General features: G+C 44.7%; 1 protein-coding gene across 9 annotated transcripts; it reads right to left on the bottom strand.

Annotated features, from left to right (window-relative positions):
- Positions 1-594: 594 nt before the first annotated feature.
- On the bottom strand, positions 595-23,745 carry LOC104690138 (prosaposin). Of its 9 annotated transcripts, none has more exons than XM_019286539.2 (17): positions 23,637-23,745; positions 13,992-14,125; positions 12,905-12,979; positions 12,089-12,214; positions 11,639-11,833; positions 10,777-10,920; positions 10,201-10,257; positions 9,068-9,076; positions 7,920-7,988; positions 7,346-7,459; positions 6,487-6,582; positions 6,102-6,288; positions 5,801-5,952; positions 5,596-5,637; positions 4,076-4,156; positions 3,431-3,538; positions 595-2,899 (listed from the first exon to the last, which is right to left on the bottom strand). In XM_019286539.2, the coding sequence occupies exons 1-17, from the start codon at positions 23,689-23,691 to the stop codon at positions 2,864-2,866; spliced, it is 1,680 nt and encodes a 559-aa protein (XP_019142084.1). In that variant the 5' UTR covers positions 23,692-23,745; the 3' UTR covers positions 595-2,863. The 9 variants fall into 9 exon arrangements, with proteins under 9 accessions (XP_019142084.1, XP_019142085.1, XP_019142086.1 ...); XM_019286540.2 differs by having other exon boundaries at positions 9,068-9,073; XM_019286541.2 differs by lacking the exon at positions 5,596-5,637.
- Between the last annotated feature and the right edge of the window lie 206 nt (positions 23,746-23,951).

Below are 23,951 nucleotides of genomic sequence, written 5' to 3'. Positions count from 1 at the left end.
TACGCAGGGCAATTACCACACCCCTCACTTTATGCCTTGATTATAAAATCAGCACCAGGGAGGGAGGGACCTGAGCCAGGCAGGTATTCCCAGGAGGTCAGAAGCAGCCCAGAACCTGCTGCTCAACACTAACCTGGCTGCAGAGGGCAGGCAGGGACAGGGAAAACTGTGCTGGAGCCACGTGACATCACCACATGCCCTGCCTTTAAAAGACATTTTTATGTTTTATTTGAAATCAAGCAAGGAATGAGGACACAAGGGAAGCCACGTTAAATGCAAGTCAGCAGGGAAGGCCGGTATCAAGAAGTCCCTCTGGCCTGCACAAGGCAGCAATTGCAACACAGGGCTGTTGCCTCACACCAGGCGTTGTGTTTGTCCAGGGAAGAGAGCAGCAGCAATCCCAGACAAGCCTCTTCCACCTGCAACCATGCTGAGCAGAACAAAGGCTTGATGGGACACGCAGCTTAATTGGAACCTGAATCCATTCAGTCCCAGATTCCCAGTGACACCTTGGGATGTGCCTTCTCTTGGCCCTGCAGCCACAGGGAACCTCAACAAGATCCTTTGCCAATGAAGAAAATGAAACACAAGAACTTACCGGTTTACAGAAGTTTTTATTGTTCATTAAGGAAGCTTTTGTGCAAAAAAAAAAAAAAAAAAAAAGAAAAAAATCAAGACAATGTTCTTTAGAAAGCAACTGCATGTGTCCCCCCAGCATGACTCAAGCAGGTCAGGTGCCACAGTCCACAGGAAGGGAAAAAACTAAAGGGACTCCCAGCAGCAGCACAGGACTTCCCCTGGTTTGCCTTGCCCAGCAGGTCACCAGCATGAATCCTGCTAAAAACCCCAAGAAAATAAAACCTTCCCACCCTGCCAAGTTGTCAGTGCAGCTCCACCTGCCCCCAAGAAAGATCCACGCCATCCAGTTTAAAACACCACATGCCACCCTCTGTACCGTGGTGTAACACAGCCCGTCCCTCCAGGGCAGTGATGACAAAAGAACAGAGCCCATTTCCTATCTGCTCTATCTACCCCAGCTGGGATACACCACCAGAACCACTGCACAAGCCTGTCAGGACAGAAAGCTGCAGGTATTTTATGTCTTTAGCAGAAATTTTCCTTTTTTCTCCTCTTGTTTAAAGCCATGAGTGCTTCAGCATTCAGGAAACAGGAGAGACCAACCTCTGCTGCCATGTGTTAGCACTGCCCAGGCTTTTAGTATGTACACAGATCAACCAAAAACCAGCAGTCCCGTGGTTTTCCAAGGAAAAATACTCTACTTGCTGCTACAGCGCTGTTAGGGAAGCTCCTGCATGCTCCACACACCACAGGAACAGCAGGAGTTACCAGCATCTTTCTGAACAGGACTGGAATTTTCAAAGCTCCACATCTGCCCAGCTGCTCCTTCCCAAGGTCTCCTCAGAGCTACTTCGGTGCCTCTGTTGTGGGGATTAATGTGATCAGAAGTGCACACCCAATGCAAGGCCCATCCCAAGGAATACAAGCAGGATTCTCACTCCCAAGGACCCCTCAACATCAAGGGCCTGCCATGTTCCCAGGGTAGCAGTCTGCCTTGAAGGCTGTTTTTTGGGATTTCAGGCCATTTCAGTGGAATTTCAGAGAGGTCTGAAAGGCAGGCTGTCAGGTGTGCCAGCAGAGCTTCAAATACCTACTTTAGTGCTCCTACCACCTGCCATCTCTGCTTGCTGCACTTCCCAACAGAAATGGGAACTCTGGATAACAACTCATACCTCCAGTTACTCAGAAGGGTGTCAGTGAGAGTGGGTGGGTAGCAGGGGGAGGTGCCCCCAGACCTCACAGCACCTCACAAGTTTCAGATGACTGAAATATGCTGTGAGAAAAAAAGCACATCAAGGAACGAACAGTTTACAATAAAACCCGTTTTTCCAAAAATTCTGTCCTCAATGCTGAACTCCCTTTGACATATTCCCAGCTCCTGCTGACTTGATCCTCCTCCATCTTCCAGTGACAGCTCACGCTTCCTCCTCAGCACCCAGCTGGCTGCCTGTGGGAAGCTGCAAGACTAAGCAGAATTGAGCAACTAGGATAAGAAAAAACAGAGTCATTCCTCAGGTATGCCAGCATGCTTCAGGAGACTGACATCCCACTGGACAGGGCTTGGCAGCAGAACACCCATGCTGAGACCAAGTAGTCCAAGGAAATCAGAAGGATGTGATCAAAGGCTGAGGGAGGGTTTTCCTTAGCTGTAACAACACCATGAGCCACAAGCGTGATCACTCAAATGCATCTTTTAAAGTACCAGTTACTTTGAAAGCTAGCTGGGCACACAAAGCCCCCTCCTCTGCATCTGTAGAGCTTTGAAAATTCCAGCTGAAAGGATTTCCAGATTCAACATTATCCCTTAGAGTTCCCATACATAGAAAAGAAACATTCCAGCCAGATGTTAAAAATGCAAAGCATATAAAATCTTCCCAATGCTGCCTACAGAAAGACATTTGAAAGTTTAGTTGCTACCTTGTTCTTTTTTTAAAATTAAAATATAAGAGCCTTGTCTCATGTCATCATCTCTGTCATTGTTCCCAGCACATAAAAAAACCACGTCAGCCTACTGATTTAAAAAAAAAAAAAATCTACAACACACTGACTATTTTTAGGAGCATAATGAGTTAAACTGTACAATCGGGAATATCTTTGTTAAGTCAACGATGAAGATCTGATCCTTCAACAGCAGCACTGCTACAGAAGAGTTACAACAAAGGAACTTGAAGGTCAAATTGTTAATGAGGCAGAGAGGAGGGACATGTGAGATACAGCTCTCCGCCAACCTCAGCCCGCATTTCCTAAGAGCCATGGCAAACCTTCAGAACTGGAAATTCTTCTTCTAGTTCCACACATGACGTTTGCAGTGATCAACAGCCTAAAGGGGAAGAAACAGCTGATATTAGTGGAAAAAAGCCAGTTTGCAAACAAGCAGTTCAACACCTTATCCTGAGCCAAGATCTCGGGAGTAAATATGTTTTTCTTAAAGTAAGTGATTTCAAAGAGGACTAGAATAAATAACATCCTTGGTCCCACCAGCCAGGAGCTTTCAGAAAAGGCTGATGACCCTTAGCCATTAAGGCCTGGCAGAAAAAGCAATACTGGAAGCCAATTTTTAGAGCCTGATGAGAGATTGTGACATGGTCTGTTGGCTGCAGGAACACTAACTAAATATAAAGCTGACACTGTGCCTTACTATAGATTCTGAAATACTAGCAGACAGGTGGGGGATACAAAAAGAAGAGGAAAGCTAAGAGCTATGAAACACCTTTTAATCAAACTAGTACCCATTTGGTTATTTTTTCAACTGGAATTCATCCACTTCAAAGTGTGGTAGAAGCCAAAAGAAGCTCAGAAGGAGCTGTCAAAGATCAATAGGAAACTGGAGGCAGAACCCTGCTTTACGTACGTTGCACTGAGCAGCAGTGTCCATGTTCTTACACCAGTAGCCTGGACCCCAGACACAGGCATCATTCCCCAGGAGAGGCTCTTTAGTTGACTCACAGACTCCGAGTTTCTGGGAAAAGAGCAGCATAGTCAGCATCTTTCTAATTGCACCAAGAGATCTCAAGTCCAGCCTTATGTATGAGCTTCCACCTGAGTGAGTGTGGAAGCTGCACAGGAGCAGGAGCTGCCAGAGCTCTCACGGAGGTCACACCTGCAGCTGAACCAGCAGCCACAAAGCAGGGGAGAATTAAGTTACTGCAACTCCTTCATATCAAGTTTTGAAAAACAGGTCTTACAGAGAGGGACCTTTCTCAGGAAATGTCACTTTACCTCCCACCACACTTAGGGCACATCACAACACCCTGTCACTGAACCTCAGCAGTGGATAACCACTGGCAGCTCTCTCCTTCTGCCCTTCCTTGTGCTAGGCTGGCAGTCAGGCCAGGCAGTAAGCCCCAGGCCTTGCTCAAGGGGCTTGCTCTAAGCATTCAGCGTGCTGATTTTGATTCCAGCGGAGTTTCTGCATGCTGGGCACTGAAAGGCACCCAGGACAGTAGGCAGGACTGTATCAGAGCCTGCACTCAATAAAACCAAATGCAATACTCACAGTGCAAACAAAAGTGGGATCCATCACCTCTGCCAAGAGTTGCACAACCACGGGTTCATACTGTTCCACAAACTGCACACACTGTAACAAAACACAGGGTGAGAGATTCTTCCGTTGGAGCCTCTGAAAGCAGAGGAATGTGTGGTCTGCAGCAGGCATGCCTGCATGCTACCCCGAACACCCCAAGGACACACTCCACAAGGATACAGCAGAGGCTTGAGCTCTGCAGACAGCAAAGGAGTCAGGCACTAATCACACAACTACATTGTTTTTTGCTAGCTCCTACCTGCCTGCAGCTGCCTGCAGACAGGTTATGAGGAGAGAAGGGATCACAAGGAAAAGAACCAAACAGGACAGGCTTTGGGAAAAGAACCAAGCAGGAGAAGCTTTGACTGCAAAGCTTCATCTCTGATCATGAGATCACTCCTGTCTCAAGAGGAAAGCACACGGAACCAGCTGGAGACAAACATCCTGAGCAGGACAGTAGCAAGGACTCCTAAGCACTTGGACTCAAGCTATTCATTCCCTCAGACCAGGCAGCACCAGGAGCACTTTCTGCCAGGAACAGCCTCTCTCCCTCTAGTGGAGAGGCCACCGTCAGAGCTAAGGAAGATGCTGCCACTCTCAGCAGAGACGAATGGCATCAATTAATAAACCAACCACAGCTATTAAACAGCCTCACAGCAGGAAGAGCTGTTCCACAGCTGCTTCAAGCCTCTATATTCTATCCCCAGTAAACTTACAAGCAGTTGCCACTTGCTGACACTCAGCAGCCACATAATAAGATTTTCAGGTAAATCTTGGTATCAGTGGTCTAACAGGTGTCCCACTGAAATTACAGCAGCCTACTTCCAATTACTTCATTAATCCCCTGAACAGGAAGAGTGTTGAGAAAAAAAAACAACAAACCTTCAACTGTTCCCACCCACTGTCCTCAGAGGATTTCCAGGCAAACTTTTCCTGACTGCAAATCAGTCCAACAATCCAGCCAGTCAATTCAGGCCCTTAAAAGCAGACATCTATTCAAAGGACTGCCAACTCCCAAGGATGAGAACTGAGCAAACCTAACCCCCTGCACCCCAAACTCCTCCCAGTCTTTAGCAGAGAAGGCTGTTAAAAAACCAGCAAGAGAAGCTGCTCTCTAGTTTTCCCAAATACTCTGCAAGATGTCCCTGCCTATGGCAGGGGGGTTGGAATTAGTCTTTAAGGTCCCTTCCAACCCAAACCATTCCAGGATTCCGTGTTTCATCCTTCTGTTTATCTCCATCTGCCTTTTCCTGACTGGAAGGCAGACTGCCACACAGCAAGGTCATTCAGCTGCCTCAGATCAAGCCTTTTCCCCCTTTATTTGCTCTACAGCACAGGAGAAGTTGTTATGCTTTGGTGCTAACTAGTAAAGGGAAAAATCTGTGAAGGGTCAGGTTGCCGGACACAAGCCAGTCCCAGCTGCACCTGTGGACAGTTTGTCTCTAGCCACGAGAAGGCATTTGGCCAAACACAGAGACCTCTGTTAGGAGTACCTGGACATTTAGAGCAGAAGCAGACACACTTGAGAGACGAACCTAAAATTAGCATGTAGACAGACTGTCAGGTAAAACACTCAGAAAATGAAGTTAAGCATAATTGTCACTGTTAGGACCTATGCAAACCAAACAACTCAACAGGGACAGTTCCCAACCACCAAGACCATGGCTTTTTAGTCTGCCTCCTGCACAAACACCTTACCTGATCACTGACAGATTCTGGCAGGAAGTGACAGACTTTTTCCAGCAACGCTTCGATTTCAGCTGTCGTGGCATTCTTCTCTAGCTCTTTGTCTGCATAAGCCACCACCATCTTACAAATATCACAGAAGCCACCTGCAGGTTTCACTACAACTGAGAAAAATAAAAACCAAACCAAACATCAGTGCTTGGGTAGTTCCCCCAAAGAGAAGAAAAGAGGCAGTATCTGCAGTGTCCTCAAGAGAGAGCTCATCATAGCTGAACCAGCTCATTCTGAACACCACAGACCCCTCATCACCCACCTGGCTGCTGGGGAAGCTTGCCAGCTGCACAGCATTTCAGCATGGCACACACAGCTTCAGGATTTGTTGCCTCCAAGAGCATGTCAATCACAGCCTGGCCATAGACCTCGATGAAGTCCTTGCACTGGTCCTTGACACTTCCCGGGAACAGGCGGCAGACCACCTCCATCTCATGCACAATTTCCTCCTGAAGCACAGGGGAGGAGGAGTAAATGAGGGAGAGAAATTTGACTCAGTTCATAAGCGTATCTTTTTTTGTCCCACCCAGGACAGAAATTTTGCTGTTGTGAAAACAGGCAATAAAATTAACTTTCCTTCCCCCTTCACTACGGCCCCATCTCAGCCAAAGCCTAGGAAGGGGTACCATGCCCACCAACTCACACACCTCTGTCTTGTTGCTCTCCAAGAGGCCAGTCACTTCTTTCACCATGGTCTCACAGATTTCACACAGAGAAAAAGTCTTCTCTTGAACTACGGCTTTCTGAGTACACAGAAGAAATACACAAACAATACAGCAGCAATGGACCCCACTTGACAGGGACAATTCCTAACAGCATTCACCTAACTGCTCAGTTTGGGCTGTATTCAAAAGGTCACACAGAACCCAAAGCCAACCTCAAAGGTCTCAGAAAAAGCCTGTCTGAATGAACAGGCCTTTTGTATGACCAATTTCAAGACTACAACCCCCAGGCTATATAAGGAGTTGAATTTAGTAGACACAAAGAAATAAGCAATCCCACAGAGACAGAAATCAAGGGAAATATATAGTGGTTTTTACAATACCTTAATGGAGGACAACATTTCCTAGAATTGAGACATCCTCCTGTTCACAAAAAAAACTTTGGAGAAGACAAGGCGCTTCTTCAAACTCAAGAGCTTCAGCATTCTGACCCTGATCACCCATCTGCATATAGAGAGTGCTGCCCCATTTTTAAAAGTGATCAAAGTATTACTCCAAACAAAGAGCAAAACTCAAACTAAGAATTTACATTTAAGGTGTCACTCAGAACTGCTGGAACAAGAGTTCCCCTTTCAATCCTGAAACATTACCTTGTAGCTTTGGTTTTGAAACAAATCATCAGCTTTCCTACTTCACAAATCAGCATCAGAAACAAGAAAAGGCCAGGAATTTATATGCAGGAAGACTTGGATTATTCTGTGCATAAAAGCTCATCTTTTTCTGTTTCACTGAGTTTGTTACACTAAAGCAAAAAGGAAAGCAAAGTACAAAAACCCCATCTTACCTCCACAGTTTCCATTTTCACCTCATGAACCACGTGAGCTGGCACCAGAGGCTGAAGGGGAACAGATTCCACAGAAGAACAGAACCCAACCATGGCACAAATGTCCTTTGGTTGCTGAAAAGAGATGTACAAGGAATTTTTAAAAGTCTAGAAGTCTCTGCCCTTTCTACAGAGCCTGTGAGCAGGGCTCTAAATTTTAAAAGGCTCCAACACAACTAGAAGTTTCATGACTACTTCTACTTCAAGTATTGCCAAAGCATTTGGTAAGGTTATAGGCAGGACAGCTACTGGATGAAATTTAGCAGTTCCTGTTAAAGAGGAAGAGGTTAAAACCCCCATTTAAAAAACCACGTCCCATGAGCCACACTACCCACGCCCTTTGAAAGGAGCTGACTTAAGAGCTACCAACACCAAAACAGGCCACCAGCAGCATCACATCAGACCTGCATCCACAAAGCTGCTCCCCAGCTTTAAGTAATCACAGGAGACGTCAATTATCCTGACTTCAGAGTTCACCCAAAAGCTGAAAGAAATGCCTAAGAAGAAAGAACCTCTTTCCTCATCCACAAACTACCTTCTTTAAAGCTGCCAGAAACATCACATTCTGCAAACAGAAACAGTTTCTTGCATTACTGAACACAGCCTACAAGAAACAAAAGTTGAGCTTGTTAAAACTCAAGCCTAACCATTTGTACTGCAACAACTGAACTTCACATGTTCTTCTCACAGTAAGAGAAAAGAGCAAACAGTATCAGTCTTTAGAAAGGCTAAGTCTTTCTCAAAGAAACACACTCCTCATGCACTTCTTTTTTGAAACATACATTACTAAATGCACAAAGAAATGCCAGATATGAGGCAAACTGCTCTGAGGAGGATACGCAAAGTGAGAGAGACACAAAACTTGAATTTTCCCACCTAAAGTCTACTTAAGCTAGAAAAAGACACCCTTGGTCCTATAGGTAATCAGAAGATCACATCTCACCTGTCACAAGCTTCTTACAGCAGAGGCTTATCCTAGAGTTAATATTAATATATCATGCCACAATCTCATGCACAGGCAAAAGCAGCACACCAGAGATACTGTGCTGCTTCAGACTACTCCAGGCAGCACCCCTAAATCAAGCCCTTTGGTTCATGCATTGTCAGAAGCAGTTCCAGGTATTAATGTTACAGCAACACCCACATACACACATGTTCTCTCACAGAGACATGACAGACACAAGGTCTCACAGGACAGGTTAAATTAAAAGCCCAAATTGCTCCAGGAAGCCTTCATCTTTTCAATTCATATACTTCAAACATCTATACCACTGTTCTGGATTTAAAGGTTAACCAAGGAAAGACCTGGGGACAGCTTTGCTCCAAGCCCTTTTGAGCCCAGACTTCAAACCAGCAGCTGACGGGAGCCACTGGCATGCTTTTTCCACATCTATCCTTCTTCTATAAGAGGGAGGATATTTTCTGGTCTACTGGCCAAGGCATAATCAAGTTGAAATCTTAGTAGCACAAAGTGGTATCTGGAGCTGGAAGTAGGACTGATGCACCGGATGAAGCCTACAGTCTTTCTCTGTTTTAATCACATAAATATCCCTTGTATCTGTCAGCACTGAGTACAATCACACCATGTGTACAGCTAAGAGAGCAAGAAGTGAACCACAAGCTCTTTAAGAGCAAAGGGTGAACTACAAGCAGGCTACCACCACAGGCAAGTTGCTCACCTACCTGATCCTTCTGTTGACAGGGGAGATTGGAGACAGAGGAAGAAAGGAGAAATTAAGATAACAGTTAAGAGAAAAAAACATGTCAAGCACTTGGAACTGCATAAATTCTTTCCACGAAGATAATGGAATATGACACAGTCCCCACCCCAAAGATCCTCAGCTAGAGCAACTCACATTTAATTGCACAGTGCTAACCAGCATTATTCATTTGCAGTTATTAATGCATTGTGGGCAAGACTACCTCCGAAGAGGCCGGACAACACTTAGATGCATACAAGGTGTAGTCATATTCCAATTTCAGGTATTAACAACACACTGCACTGCAATGCTTAAAATGAGAAACTTAGTGCTGCTGGAACAAAGATTGACTTCCCCCCAGAATGTTTAAGAAACACAATGAGCTTCTAAGTAGCCTTTAGCAACTGGAAACAAAAAAAGGCCACTATGTTGCCAACTTCAGGTTCAAGTCAGCCACATATTCTACTCAGAAACTCACCTGTAATTTGTTGTGTCACCTGTGGCATCTAGGGACTGCATTCTCTAAGGAAAGGCTAAGCTCTTTTTTTAAAGGCCCTCAGCTCTCTGGATAAAGAGGTGCTATCGAGGTGGTCAGAGGTAAATGCATGTTGCTGCAGAAGGTACCACTCACTTTGCATGGCTCCTGCCAAGAGCCCAGAGAGCAGGAGCCCTGAGACAGCAATTCCCGAAGGATGTTTAGCCTTGCTTCCAGGAGACACCTTATCTCTAACACGTGAGCCAATTTTGCGAAACTGTGACAAAGACAACTCTAATATCCTTAACACAGTATTTGGGGGAGGGGGAAGTGATGTAAGTACAGGACTGAGATAAAAGAATATAAAGGAACATGTGTAATCTATCTTCACATTTCAAAGGATTAAAGTGCCTTTTGCAGTGCAGAAGTGGTTATAAAATGGAAAGAAAAGTGCTGAAGAAAGCATCTTGAAACTGAAATTATTATTCAAACACCAAGTTCAAAGCATTAACACCAAGACTTACAGAGCAAGGGCTCTCCCCGAAGTTTTACTGCAGTGCATGTTTCCTGTTCCCAAAGAAGCCAGCTACATAAGCCAGAAAAATTAATTGAGAGCAAATACTACACTCTGCTGATCTTACCATGTGCATCATCATCTGGATGGCCAAGTCAGAATACTCAGAGATGTAGGTCTTGCACTGCAGGAATTGGGAAAAGAAAGTCTTGTGACTATCAAACCACTCATGCTGTAGAGTTCATCTAGAATTTTCTAATACATCTCAAGGTATTAATTTACCTGTTCTACTTCATAACAACAGGTCTTTCAGAGCTTGTCCCAAATACAAAATGGCATTGCAGGTTACTAAACTGCTGCACAGTTAACTGCTTAGCCTTTTCTCTTCCTCTCAGGTCAAAGAGCCCTCCCCCTCATTGATACGACCACATTACCCAGCCAGACCATTTTTGTGAAAAAGGCCTTTAATGGCTAAAAGCAATCTGGAGTCTTTCTCCTCCTCTCCAGTCCCACACACCCCACCCAACTTTCCTGACCATTAAGTTTACAACTTTAGTGTTATTGTTCTACTGTGTTAACACATGCATCAGAGTCTCCTTTGTGATATTAAATAGAGAATATGATCAGGGGATTAAGGCACTGAGCAAACTATTTTATGTTTGCTTACCGGAACAGAATTTTTCAACAAAAAAGGACAGTTTACCATATCGGACATCCCTGGTCCCAAACGGTCACACTCCTCCTTGGCATGAGCAACCAAAGACTTTACAAAAGAGGAGTTTGTCTTCACAGCTTCCTGAACATCAGTGACCAGCTGAATGCAATCTTGGCACACATCCCCACTCGCCTGGACAAAGAGTGAAAGGAAACTGAAGTTGACATAACTTCACATGACATGTTTTAGATGCTTCTGTTACTACCAAGTTTTACAAGCTATTCTGAGCAATATGCAAACCTTAATAAACACCCTGTAGAATACTTTGAAGCTTGAGCTAGTAGGGAGACAAGCTACTGCTGGTGTGTGCACCAGCCACTAGATGGAGATTAGGTACCTACCTGGCTTCAAAGTAGAGATAACAGTTAAGATACCCAATCTTCAAATCTCTTGGTTTTGTTACAGACCACAGTGGGGAGGTTTCTAAATCCAGCATAGTTCTTATCTGCTCCACCCACAGCAGCTTGTTCTCAATCCAGTCACTGCTCAACTCCCACACCCCGGCTTGCTGTCAACACTCAGCCTCTGCACCCAAGTTCATTGCCTCATCTATTCCCCCTTTGTCAACTATTTGCTCTTTTCCAATCCAGTCTGTCACCTCTACATTCAGAGACAAATGCATCCCCTGAGGGGCACAGCTAGCAGGTTGCTCAAAATACGAGAAGAGTTGTTCTTCCTTTGAACCCTGGTGCCAAGCTTTCTCTCAGAAGAAATTGTTTCCAGCAAGACCTGCTTGATTACCACAGTCCTGGATGGCAACAGCACAGCACAAGACTTGCCTTTACAGACTGTAGAACTTAATCCGAGATTATACATATGGTCCACACTGGAACAGCCCTGGCACCCTTACCTTAAGCTTCTGCTTGGGCTTGTCCTGAGGGTAAAGGAGAAGAGGCACGTTAGCCATGAACGGGGATGCCAGTTCAGAGAAATCCAGCTCTGGGATCTTATTGGTCTGGAGCTGCTTCTGGAGCTTCATTGCTGCAAGGTGCTTCTGAAGGGACTGGCACAGAGCGAGGGCACTGCACACAACCTCAGGTTTATCCTAAGGGAGACAAGATACACACATAAAGCTCCAAACTGATGCCACTTTTAAAGCTCAGAGTAGAGAGTCATTCAGCTGAAACATGGTAAGACAGGGAAAACATTTCACAGCAAGGAAGCAGGCTTCAAACTAATACTACCAGTGATCCACACAGGATTGAAAGATCCTATGCACAATCTTACGCAGAAGAGAAATTTGGGCATCAACAGGAGCACAACTTTTAATACCAACAGCTGAAAATTGTTATCTACTTACAAGCTCTTCCTTGATCATATCCATGATAACTGGAAGGTAGGAATCCACAATTTCTTTGCACTCAGAGACCAGGCCTGGGTCAGGAAGAAACTCGCACGTCTTTTCCAAGTAAGAGCGGATCTCGTCCTATGAAAGATGCAGTGAGCATAGATAGATTATCTCTCTCTCAAATGCTCCTTCCATTCCCAAAATGCTCAATACAAAGCCTGAAACTAGCTCCTCAGACTCAGGTAGGTCCAGGTAAGAACAAGCAAAACTAGAATGAGGTTCTACACTATAGACATATTTTCCCCAGTTCTGGGCCTTCAATGAGACCCTGCCACAGCAAAAACATGTAACACTGCTTGTGTGGCCTGCACAGTCCAGCCTCACCAGAACCAAACATTTACATTTAAGAGCAGAAAGTGAACTTATGGGCTCGTGGGACCGTGACTTGTTTATCCAAAGAACTCACAGGCTGACAAAAGAAAAAGGGAAGCAGTGCTCAGAAAACAAAATGAAGGCCACTTGGTTTACTCACTTGGTTAACCACTCACTCCTACAGACTGCAGTGCCCTATCTTTTAAGACTGCTGCCCCACTGGCACAAGAACAATTTTATTAAGCATCTACAGTCAATCACAGATGTGTTAAGGCATGGGAGGCTCTAGAATGTGCTAATTTCTAAACCAATAAAGGCTGTTTAAAAGCCTTTTCCTCATGCACTTTCAACATCTGCTGCTTATGTTAGGAAAACAGACTACTCTTCCACCCCCTCACCACGAGATCTTGAAACCAAATAGTGTTTTGGGGTGAGGAGAAAAGGAGCTCTGCTTACCTCAGTGCCATTATCCTTCAAAACCTTGCCAGCCACCGTCACAAGCTCCTTACACAAGTCACAGGGAATACTGCTCTGGAGAGCAAAGCAGAGAGTTACTTGGAGAAAGAATTAACTGCCTGTAAGAGAAGTGTGTGAACAACTGAAAAGAACAACAGAAAGAACAAACAGATTTGGAATTAAGTTAAGGAAGAAATACTGGTTGAGGCCAGGGTGGGAAAAGGTATTTTTAAACAAAGAGTGAGGCTATTTCAAGCATGTCTAGCTCCAGTTTCTTCAGTAAACCAACACTGTATGAAAAAGCTGGCATGCTACCACTTGCTCATTTCACCTTGTCCCAGTCCCTTGAAGTATAATATAGTTGATTGCCCCAAGACACCTTCTTCTTTTACCATTTTCTTCAGTGCATTCATACTTGCTAGTAATCTTAGAACATTTCAGGCAGCTTCAATCATTGTAATGGTGCTCTGACATTCCTCCCTTCCCCTGTTTTTCCTTAAACTGAAGTACCTCTGCACAGACACAGCCAGTGTGGACTGAATGCATCTGTGAGTAAAACACCTTTTTCTCCCCTAGAAAACTGTGAAACAATACCCAAACTACAGCTACATCTAGTAAAGCAGCCCTCACATTTAGTGCAAATGCAACTTGAAAAGCTGCACTAAATGTAATATTGGTACTACTATTTACTTATTATGACTTTCATAATTTAGCATATGCTGCATCTTTCTGGGAATTGTAACCTTTGAGAAAGACCTAAAGAAATCCACAGCTTTTTTCATAGTAATTGCTCAAGTTCGGAAAAGATTCCTATGAATTAGGAGCCAGTAATAAAGAGGAACAAGTGAAATCCACAAGCTCCATTCCATACATTGCTGGGTGATTGTACAACAGGTCACGGGAGAAGTCAGCAGACAAGTTGTGCAAGACAGAGCAGTGAAAAGCAACGTTTATCTAGCACCCAAATGACAGAGTCAGATGTAGCACTTAACTCCAATCAGAGGCTTTGAGAAATCTTCCTCAGCATATGGAAACCAGCCACCTCAGCCCCAGGTGGGCCTGGGAGGTCTCAGAGGTTCACACTTACCACGGCAGGCTTGTTCCAGACATTCTGCTGGCAGTGTTTCACCGCCCCGCACTGCGACGCGGTGCGAATGCTCTGGCACCACACCTCCGGCCCCTTCACACATTCCTTCTGCCACAGGACAGGGCTTGCCACGGCTGCCAGAGAGAGAAACAGAATCAACCTTTCCAGCTGCGTGCTTGGATGATTCCCACTGCAAAGTAAGCAGTACAACCACCTGTTTATTAATCTTTTTAAGCACATTTCAATCCAGCAATTTTTTACGCATCCCAAACTCTGATTAGAGATTCAAAGAAAAAAAAACTAGAAAAGCCACAACAGTTGAACTTCCCTCATGAAGTGCCCAAGTCTCAGCACCTCAGCAGTCCCTTCCCCCATCATCCACCTTTTGTAAAAAAAATTTTTAAAATCCCGAAAATAGAAAACCTCACTTTGCTTAGCACACAAGAACTACCAGATGACTTGAAACAGAAAAACTGCTCATTACAGAAATCTATTCCTCAGCTGATTCCCAAAGCTACAACCTCCCTGTTCTCCTGTCCTACTGTCACTTCAACTCTGAACCAGCTTGCAATTGCTGTCTGCATTCCTCCTCCCACATGAACCATCCTGTTCTCACACAGCAAGTTAGAGAGTGAGGGCAGAAATTAGATTAGGAGCCACAACAATGTGCATATTGCATGGAAGACTTAAGAGCAGGTACAGACCAAAACACTGACCATAAACAGAAAGCTTTAAGAATGCTCTTAAGGAATGTTCTATCATAGTTATCAAACCTACTAAACCTACTTAGACTTCCTTTTTTTCTCTTGGTCAGGCCTTCAACTGTGTACAGAAAAATCTGTGGGGGTGAAAAAATGTACCAGTCCTTTTTTGGACATTACCTCCCATCCCATGTGGGACTGCCCTGCAACCTATAAAGTTTTCAAGTAAGACACAGCACACCTTTACTGGACAGTCCTGGTAAAGAATTGTAAGATATCTGCACTATGAGTAATCAGTAGGACAAGTGAATCAAATGCACATTTTCACTGACTTTCCAAGCTTCTTTTTTTTAATTATGCTGTCTGGACCTGACACCCAATTTCTACCAGTTTCTGAAACCATCCTATCTGTCAGTAAGCTCTGTATCTTCAGGAGACAATGCCCTACATTGTACTAACCAATCAAGAAACAACTCCTGAAAGGCTCCAGCAGACAGGCTCCAAAGAAACCCACCATGATCCAAGCCTACAAGGCACTGCTGCCAAAGTTTATAAAAATAAAAAAAAAAACCCCAAAACAAAATATAAACCGAACCTGTTCAAACCTATTAGCTGTACAGGTGTTGTTATCTTTACATCAACACACATTACAAAACCCTGGCAAATTACACTGTCCACCACGAGGCAGTATTTAAGCTGTTTCATTCCTGTGAAGCTTCTAATAAGGTTACAACAGATGAATAATCACTTTTCCATTTCTCATGTCTTGTTCTAGGCAGTTAGAGGATTGATTTAAAGCTGAATTACCAGTGCATCTAGAAGGTACATGGCCACCACTCATCAAACAGCCAGAGAAACACTGTTTTATAGGTGGCATTCTGTAGCCTTCTCAGCTGTTGATTTATAAAGCCTGTTTATACTGGATTTCAGAGGAATGACCCATTCATTTTAAGAAAAATGTGCTTTGCACGCCTAATCTTTTACACAAGAGCTTGATGCTTGCCACCCTCTCTTCCCAGCCAAAAGCCTTCATTGCATATTATTCTTGAGCAGTACAGTACACTGGTATTGCTTGGGAGAATGCACGAGTAAGACTTCAAAGCTTCTAATAATGTATGGTTAGCAAAGTATTTACAGTCTATTCTAAACTCCAGCATTATTGATCTGCAAGCACTAAGAATAGTTAATTTTCAAAGTCAGACTGGCCAGCCAAAGAGCTGTCAGCTCTGGCAGAGTGACAATTAACAAGAATACACTTGGTTGAGGGAAAGTTATTCTTCCCTTTCAGATACTGGCATTGAACAGTGGTAGGAAGGCTCTGGAAGGCAGAGCCGAGCTCTGAATAAAGTCAATCAAGACTTGGACTTTAAACAGTGGAATTAAGGGTTCCCAGCTGTTTACAAGTACAGCTTTTAACGTATGCCTTTATCAAAAGACAATTACCCCCCCCCCACATTGAAGCATACTATATAGACTACAAAACTGAACTATACAACTCCAGTAATAGTTATTCCAAGCAGTTTATCAAACTCTTGATTTAGGAGAGTGTTAAAAGCCAAATGGAGGCATTCATGCTGTCACTTGCACTGGTTTGATTAGGCTCTTAGTGAGCTCTCTGGTTTTGTTTGCTTTTTTACTTTTAAGATCCTGTCACTGTATGACTTTTCAGATCTGTACCAGCTTCAGAACAATGTATTGTTCCTTCTTCCTCACAGCCTTAGCAACAGGTCATTATTAAGTGCATTTAAAAAATACTGTGCTTCAGATTTATTTTTACTTATCAGCTTTGTTGGCTGTGTGTCTTTCACAAATTTCCTGTTGCATGGCTTCTGTATCAGATGCTCACACAGTCACAATGCTCCAACTTGTTCACAAGGAGGAAAAGAAAAAGTCTTAAAATTAGATTGATTTTTGACAGTGCATTGACTATTCATGCCTCTGACTGCACTGTTTCCCTGCAATACATCTCACCACCCTGAAAAAGAAGTATTTTCTCAGAAGGGGTGTAAACAGCAACACTTTGTTCAGATTCTGCTCAAAGCAGTGCCACTGGACACACAGTCACCTCAAATTTGACAATAAGGACACTAATTCTATCTGCCATCCTCTAGAGAGGACCAAAGACAATCTTACAAGAACTTGAAAATAACAGGGATTAAGAGACAGAAGAAGTAAGCCAGTGACTAAAAACTGTTTTAGGATGGAAGTGCGCACTCCAAACACTTTCCCACTGGTATTATTTAAAGTCCTCACTCCTGCACAACATCAGAGCAAGAGGAAATGCCACTATACCTCCCGACCTTTCTGTCAAAAAAGCCAACAGATTCAAGAAACCTGAATCAGCTACACCACAGGATGAACCTACAACATGAACTTACCTAGAGAAAACAGAAAATGATGGAACAGCAGTGCCCTTTCTGCTGCAAAGGACATGGCGAAGTTCTTTTCTTCTGAAAAGACAACTCTAAATTTTATGTTTTCAGTACAGAACTTTCCAGTCACACAGTGACTAAGCAAATCTGCTTGTTAAGGCCACACATGGTTGGCACATTTTAGAGCAACTACAGAATAAAGATGATGCACACTAATCACGGCTTCTTTTCTGACACCTTCCACAGTTACTTCAAAGTCAGTTAAACTTTTATTAGTTTGTTCTGTAATATGTGGAAGTACTTTTGTTTGAAATATTGTATCTAATATGAAAGGATGCACCTTCATTGCAACAAAATCCACCCTCCTTTTCTGAACATTCTGGGAAAAACAAAAACAAAGCTAAAAAAAGGCAGCATTAATTCAGATCTTGCAGATTCAGAAAAGAATAGATGGAAACTCTTTACTCTTTACCACTTTTTCCCTTTTAGCTTGTTCTCCTATTTAACTATGAAACAGAATTTTTCCCTCCTATATTAACTTATATTACAACAAAAGCAAACATGCCAGTGAAGTGTGTTAAGACCTTGTGCTGCCTCAGAACAAATAGTTTTGAGTTTTAACTCTTCCCTCCAAATAGCCTTAGCTACAAAAGGAGCAATACTTTAACATGGTACGTCACATCCCCAGCACAGCAGTAACCCAAGAGAAAGCAAAGCACCATCAGGTACCTCACAGAGTTCTCAATGCTTGATGGAAAAACCCAAGGGAATTACTTCCTTTGTTATCTCTAGCATCTCTATTTTATATATTCTTCCTTATCTAAGGTCATCTATTTTTTAATAGATTTCTCCTTTCTCTGTAGATTAGCTCTCAACAGTCACATGTCATGCCCACCAAGACCTGTCCCCCCTGTTTCCTGAAGTTCTTGCAAGCCACTATTTTTAGAGCATCAAACAAGTTTATCTGTGAAGGCCAAGGTGTTTCTTTACTTGTCCTTTTCACTGGTTTCTCCCTGCTTGAACCACTTCAGATGTAGCTTCTTCAATTTAAGGAAAAACAGCCTTTGCTTTACCAAGTTTATCCTAACACACAGACACAAATTTGAGAAGTAGAGGTGATGGACCCTCAGAAAATATCACCTTTTCCACTTGGCTTATAGAGCCTTGCATGTGAAAGCACAGCTCAGTTCTCCACTCCTCTCCAGGAAACAGGGACCTAAAAGGAAGCTTATAATGTCTGGATTATCATTCTGCAAGGACAGCTACAGGAAAACTGCTAGGCAATTACCTTTCTTGGAAAACACCTTCCCTTCCCTCAAGCATTTGTGTCACTCTTCTTCCACGGAGAGCCAGTCAGAATTTTTTCCCTTAGATTCTCAGAAAAACATCCCAAGAAATCCCCTCCAAAGCTGCCCTGAAGCTACAAATGAGACTTAAAGTTAACACCTTATATAAGCATCAGTGAACAGGGATTCTAAGGACCCAGACCAGATACCTTAAAGAGCCAAAGGATGAACTAGGAAACTACCATCCAGAACACAGAGAAATTCAACCTGAAGACTCCAGCCTCCTCCAAACCAAACTGCTAGAAAAACCCTTGGTTACAGACAAATTAACCTGTAATTTGGAAAAAAAAACCTCAAGGAAAGTGCTGAGCTGCTGTTCAACTCAATGGATTGAAGTAAAATGTGAAGATCATTTGGGGTGCTGTCAACTCTTACGCTTTTGTGACAGTCCAACTTGTCCAAGTGTATTAACCTATTCATCAGGAGGGATGTTATTCTCAGGCTGTCCTACTTGCAATGTTAAAAAAAGTCGTTCATTATCTCCCAGAGACACCAAACACCAAGTGAATGCATCAGCCTCTGCCATCTGGGCTCTGTTAGTTACTGACTTTTCCCCATGTCCTTTGATACTTGCAAAAGCAAAGCGTGTTTAAGTTAAAGAAGTCAAGAGGGATCAACCTCTCTTCACTGAAGCTTACAAAGTGTCAAGAAGTGAAGGAGTGACCCCAACCTAAAGTTATCTGAAGGGCCCAATACTTCACAGCCTCTCTGGTCAGTTAATAGTAAAACTTCAGAAGTCATAACTGCATCACACACCAGTGACTCTTGCCAAAGGGCTACTCTATGCGTCTGGATTAATGAGGCAGTAAAAGTGACCATAACATTTGAGGGATTACAGGCAATTTGAAGAAAAACTGGAGGAAATGTGGCTAGTGTTACCAGCATTCCAGTTAAAAATGAGTCTTCCTGTCCAGTATCTACTGACAAAAAACCAAGCCTGAAACATTTCTAACTAGAGTGATGGGCAAGAAATTAATTTGGAGTTAACACCACAACCAGGGTCCTCCCCAAAGTGGGGAGCTCATTCTCATTTTGGGACACTGCCTCTACCTCAGGTGCTCCCTTGCTTCCCTCACCAGAAGCATGGCAAGAGAAGCAGTTTGTGTAGGTACAAGCAATCACAATGAAGTTACAGAGAGCAGAGAACTGGATGAGGTGGGACAGTAAAATCACCTCTACTGGCCCAGTGAATTGTCCCAGGTAACTACAAAGGTTGCAAGAGAATAATCTCCAAGTTGGCCGTATGTTGCCAAGCAAGGCCTGACTTCTGCCTGAGATTTTCTACGGCAGAATCCAGAAGAGAAGTGGATGTTCTAGGGCACCTGGTAGTCATCAGGAGTAAGTGGTCCCATACAGTATGCTAAGATATTCCCAAAGTTATGAGTAGCAGCAGATCCCTGAAGAAATACACAAAAATGTTTTGGGCATACTTGTTGTCCATCTCCATTCTTTCTGCTTTTGTTCTGAGGGTTTTTTTGCAGGGATGCAGGGGACAGATTTCATGTGAGTCTCTGCAGCAATCCTGTATTTAACAGCCCCTTTTCACCAGACAAACATATCCACAGCACAAAGACTGGGAAAATCTGCTATCTAGCAGCTGAAACCAAACACTGCCCCATGACCATATACATAGAGGCACTGCCCTGAAATATATACACACACGTCAACGTAGCCTTTTTAAATTGCAAAAGCAACTCTGATATTTTAATAGCAGCAAATGAATTGCATTTAAAAGCTGCTCCATAAAGAAAAAAAATAAAACAAAGTGAGTAAATCCTTTCAGAAAAAATAAATTCTCTCTTTTTATGTCACAGAGTTCTAAGGCGTTGCCCCAACCTGCTCTGAAGAATCAGATCTACATGAGATACTGAAACAAAAACCCATGGCAAGCAGCAGTAATTGGTCCTGCTTCCCCCACAGATACAAAATCAAAATGTCCCTGCACTTTATACCAGAAAAGCCTTCCCTGAAATAGCCACAGTCCAGCCTCCTGGGAAGCTTCAGCTGACATCAGGTGACAGATCCAGTTTTGCTGACAAGCTCCCTCTCTCTTGCTCCAGCCTCCACATCATCTCGGTGTTCGGAGGCTCCCAGAACAGCTCCTTTCTGGTGCACAAACAGCACAAATCAGGAGTGCAGCAAGGCCGCACTGGGCTCAGGCAGCTCTGCGGCTCCAGTGGAGCACTCAGCCCAGCGTGACTGGGAGCAGGCAGAACGGCTGGATCAGCTCCTCCAGACACAACCAACAGCAACCCTTTCTATTTATACCTCCCCAGCAAACAAGGAGGGGATTGTGCAAGGGCAGGTTTGCACAGGGCACATGACTGGTGTGCTATCAAAGCACCTGCTACGGTATGTGATGGCCTGACAGTGCCTCGTATCCAGTTACTCCTCCAACAAAACACAGGTTTTATTTTTATATAATCACAGCCCCATTTAGGTTGGAAAATACCTCTAAAATCATCAAGTTCGACCTGTGACCAGTCACCACCTTGTCATCCAAACCAGAGCACTGAGTGCCAGGTCCAGATGTTTCTTGAATACCTCCAAAGATGGTGACACCACCACCTCCCTGGGTAGCCCATTTCAGGGCCTGACAACCCTTTCCGAGAAGGAATTTCTCCTTATTTCCAACCTTAACCTCCCCTGGCACAGCTTGTCACTTGTTCCTTGGGAGCAGAGCCTGACCCCCACCTGGCTCCCTGCTCCTGTCACAGAGTTGCAGAGAGTGAGAAGGGCCCCCCTGAGCCTCCTTTTCTCCAGGCTGAGCCCCTTTCCCAGCTCCCTCAGCTGCTCCTCACTGGACTTACCCTCCAGACCCTTCCCCAGCTCCGTTCCCTTCTCTGGACATGCTCCAGCACCTCAGTGTCCTTGTAGTGAAGACCCAGAACTGGACACAAGATTTGAGGTGAAGCCTCAGCAGTGTCCAGCACAGGGGGACAGTCACTGCCCTGGTCCTGCTGGACACACCACTGCTGATACAAGACACCCTCCACTCTTCTAATTTAATCTGCAGCAGTGGGCTGCAGCCTGGCTTTCTTTGTTAGAAACCACACTGATAGCAGAACAAGCCTGCAAACTACAGAACACAGTCCAATTATCTGCTTCATTCACACCCTCAAGAAAATCCAAGACAGGCTAACTCAGCCTACAAATTTCCTGTCCCCAGATGTTCTGACCAGTGTTTCCTAGAGAACATACACATTAACTTGAATCTTCCTTCCTTACAAGGTTTTAAGTCTACTATTTTAGGGGAGGGTGGATGTGGAAAAAATCATATCCTCAAAGTTTTTACTTTCCACTCCCAGCTTAACTTAATTTAGGAAAAGGGGGGAAATATTCAGTTAAAGAGAAACTGAGTCCCACTTTAACAGCACAGCCAGCCTTCCTCCTCCTTCCCTGGCCTCAAAGACACGGAATAATCAGAGTGCGCATCAGTAGTCCGGAGGTGCCAGGACCTGTACAGCCTGCTTTAATTCCTCTGTATCTCCCTTAAAGGGAAGATGCACAGAAGCTCTGTAAGTAGGTCAACCAAAAACCCTCACGGCCTGTAAGGCAGCCAAGTGACTCCATTAGGATCTGACAAGGGTGGCTGAATTTTTATACAGCTAATTAGCGAGCTCAGCAGACGAAAACGGTGTTTCGGGTAGTCACAGCAAAATCTTCAGGAAAATCTGCATGGTAGGTGAGGCAATTAGCACTCATAACAGAACCCTGGTGAAAAAAGACAGCTGTTTATTTGTGTTAAAAGAGCGACTTCCTAAGGAAAAACAGGCCTGACTAGTCTCCTGCTACCCTCAGCTGCATACCATGCCTTTAACATGTAGGCCAAGCAAACTCTCATTGCTGAACTGGTTTCTCATTACAATTTCCCTAAATACACTAAAGGGAAAGCTGGTGGATACTTCAAGGTGAAGCCTTTTCATTTCCAAAGCACAAGAAACTGCAATGATTTCAGCGATTTAGAAACAGTCCCAGGAGTGGTAACTGATGGCAGCTAACCCAGTGTAGAGCAGACTCAAAAGACACTATTAAAGCAGATACACATGCAGATTGAAAGCTGGCATTTGCTTTCTTGCTTCCTGACTGAAAAGTCTGAGATAATCCACTAAACAGCCCACGTATCAGCATATTAAATATTATCAGTGTATCTAGGGGAAAGTGTCCCTGTCCTCAGCAGGCGGTTGGAACTACATGACCTTTAAGATCCCTTCCAACCCAGGCCATTCTATGATTTCATGACATTAAAACTACGGTAAAGTACAATCATGAAAAATTTCATAGGGTCATTTACTGTGCTATGCCAGCTGGTTACTCCTGTGGCCTTTAAACAGCCAGTTGGGCTTTTTCTCTTGGTTGCTTTTAGAAATGCCGCAGGTTAAACTTGTAAGCAAATAAGCTCTAAGATTAAAATAATCTTATTTAGAAGAAAATTCGCCAAGTAACTGTGTACATCACATCCTTACATTTTGGGGGTTCTGGCTATTCCACCCCACAACCTAAAGGTGTATTACCACTCATCAGACTATGAACCATTTCCATACCTCTGTCAAGCTTCTGCAATGTACAAAACACAAGCATCGCATGTTCTAACCTCTAATCCTACAGCTAAAGGGAGAGTATCATCTATTCTTCCCATCATTTTCACCTCAGCAACAACAGGTACCGAGGCAGCGAGCAGCAGAATCAGTGGAATTTTCCATATGGAGCAGGAGCTCCTAATGCAAAAACACAACAGCAAAGGCAACCTCCCACCATCTGCAAGAGGATTAGCAGCCATCTATCCCTGAAGTGACGGAGATAAACACCGCTGCTGGCAGGAAAAACAGTCCCTCCCAATTGTCCCCACCAACCTGGGGTCTGAGCTGCCCGATTCGTGCCATCGGGAAGTCATTTCCCTACCAGCAGCGGGAATGGCCGGATCCTCAAGGGGACTCCCCGCTTCTCCCTGGGGCTATTTTTGGGCGACCCGCCCCCCCCAAACACAGCATTTCCACCACAGCCATCCCGAAGGCGCCCTTGAAAGCCCCACTCCCACCACCCTCCCTCATCGCTGCTTCCTCTGTTTCGGATCTGGGAGCGGGTCCTGTTGAGGGAATACAAACAGCATTAGGATCGGCCTCGCCCCCTCCGCGCTGCCCTCGTCCCGCTGGGCGCTCAGAGAACCTCTCCTCGAGCCCGCCGGGGCTCAGCTGACGGGGAAGGAGCTCGGAAGGCAGTGCTTACCGGCGGCCAGGAGCCCAAGGAGGCTGAGGAGCCCGAGGATCAGCGGCCGCGCCATAATCACCGCTTCGTTATCCGTCTGCAATGCGGCGCCGCCGGCGCCGGCCGCTCCCACCCTTATATAGGGGCGGGGGCGCGCACGGCGCACACCGCCCCGCCTCCCGCGCACGCGCACTGGCGGGACAGCGGCGAGGGGCGGGGGCGTGTGGGGGCGTCTCGGGGGAGCGCAAAATGGCGGCCTTGGGTCTGTGTTCTGAAGGCCGGAGCTGCGGCTCCCCGGAGCCCTCTGCGAGCCCCCGCTACTGGAGACGGCGGTGT

Source organism: Corvus cornix, chromosome 6 (assembly GCF_000738735.6).
Source record: "Corvus cornix cornix isolate S_Up_H32 chromosome 6, ASM73873v5, whole genome shotgun sequence".
Lineage (NCBI taxonomy): Eukaryota > Metazoa > Chordata > Aves > Passeriformes > Corvidae > Corvus > Corvus cornix.
This window is presented reverse-complemented; position numbering and strand designations above follow the sequence as displayed.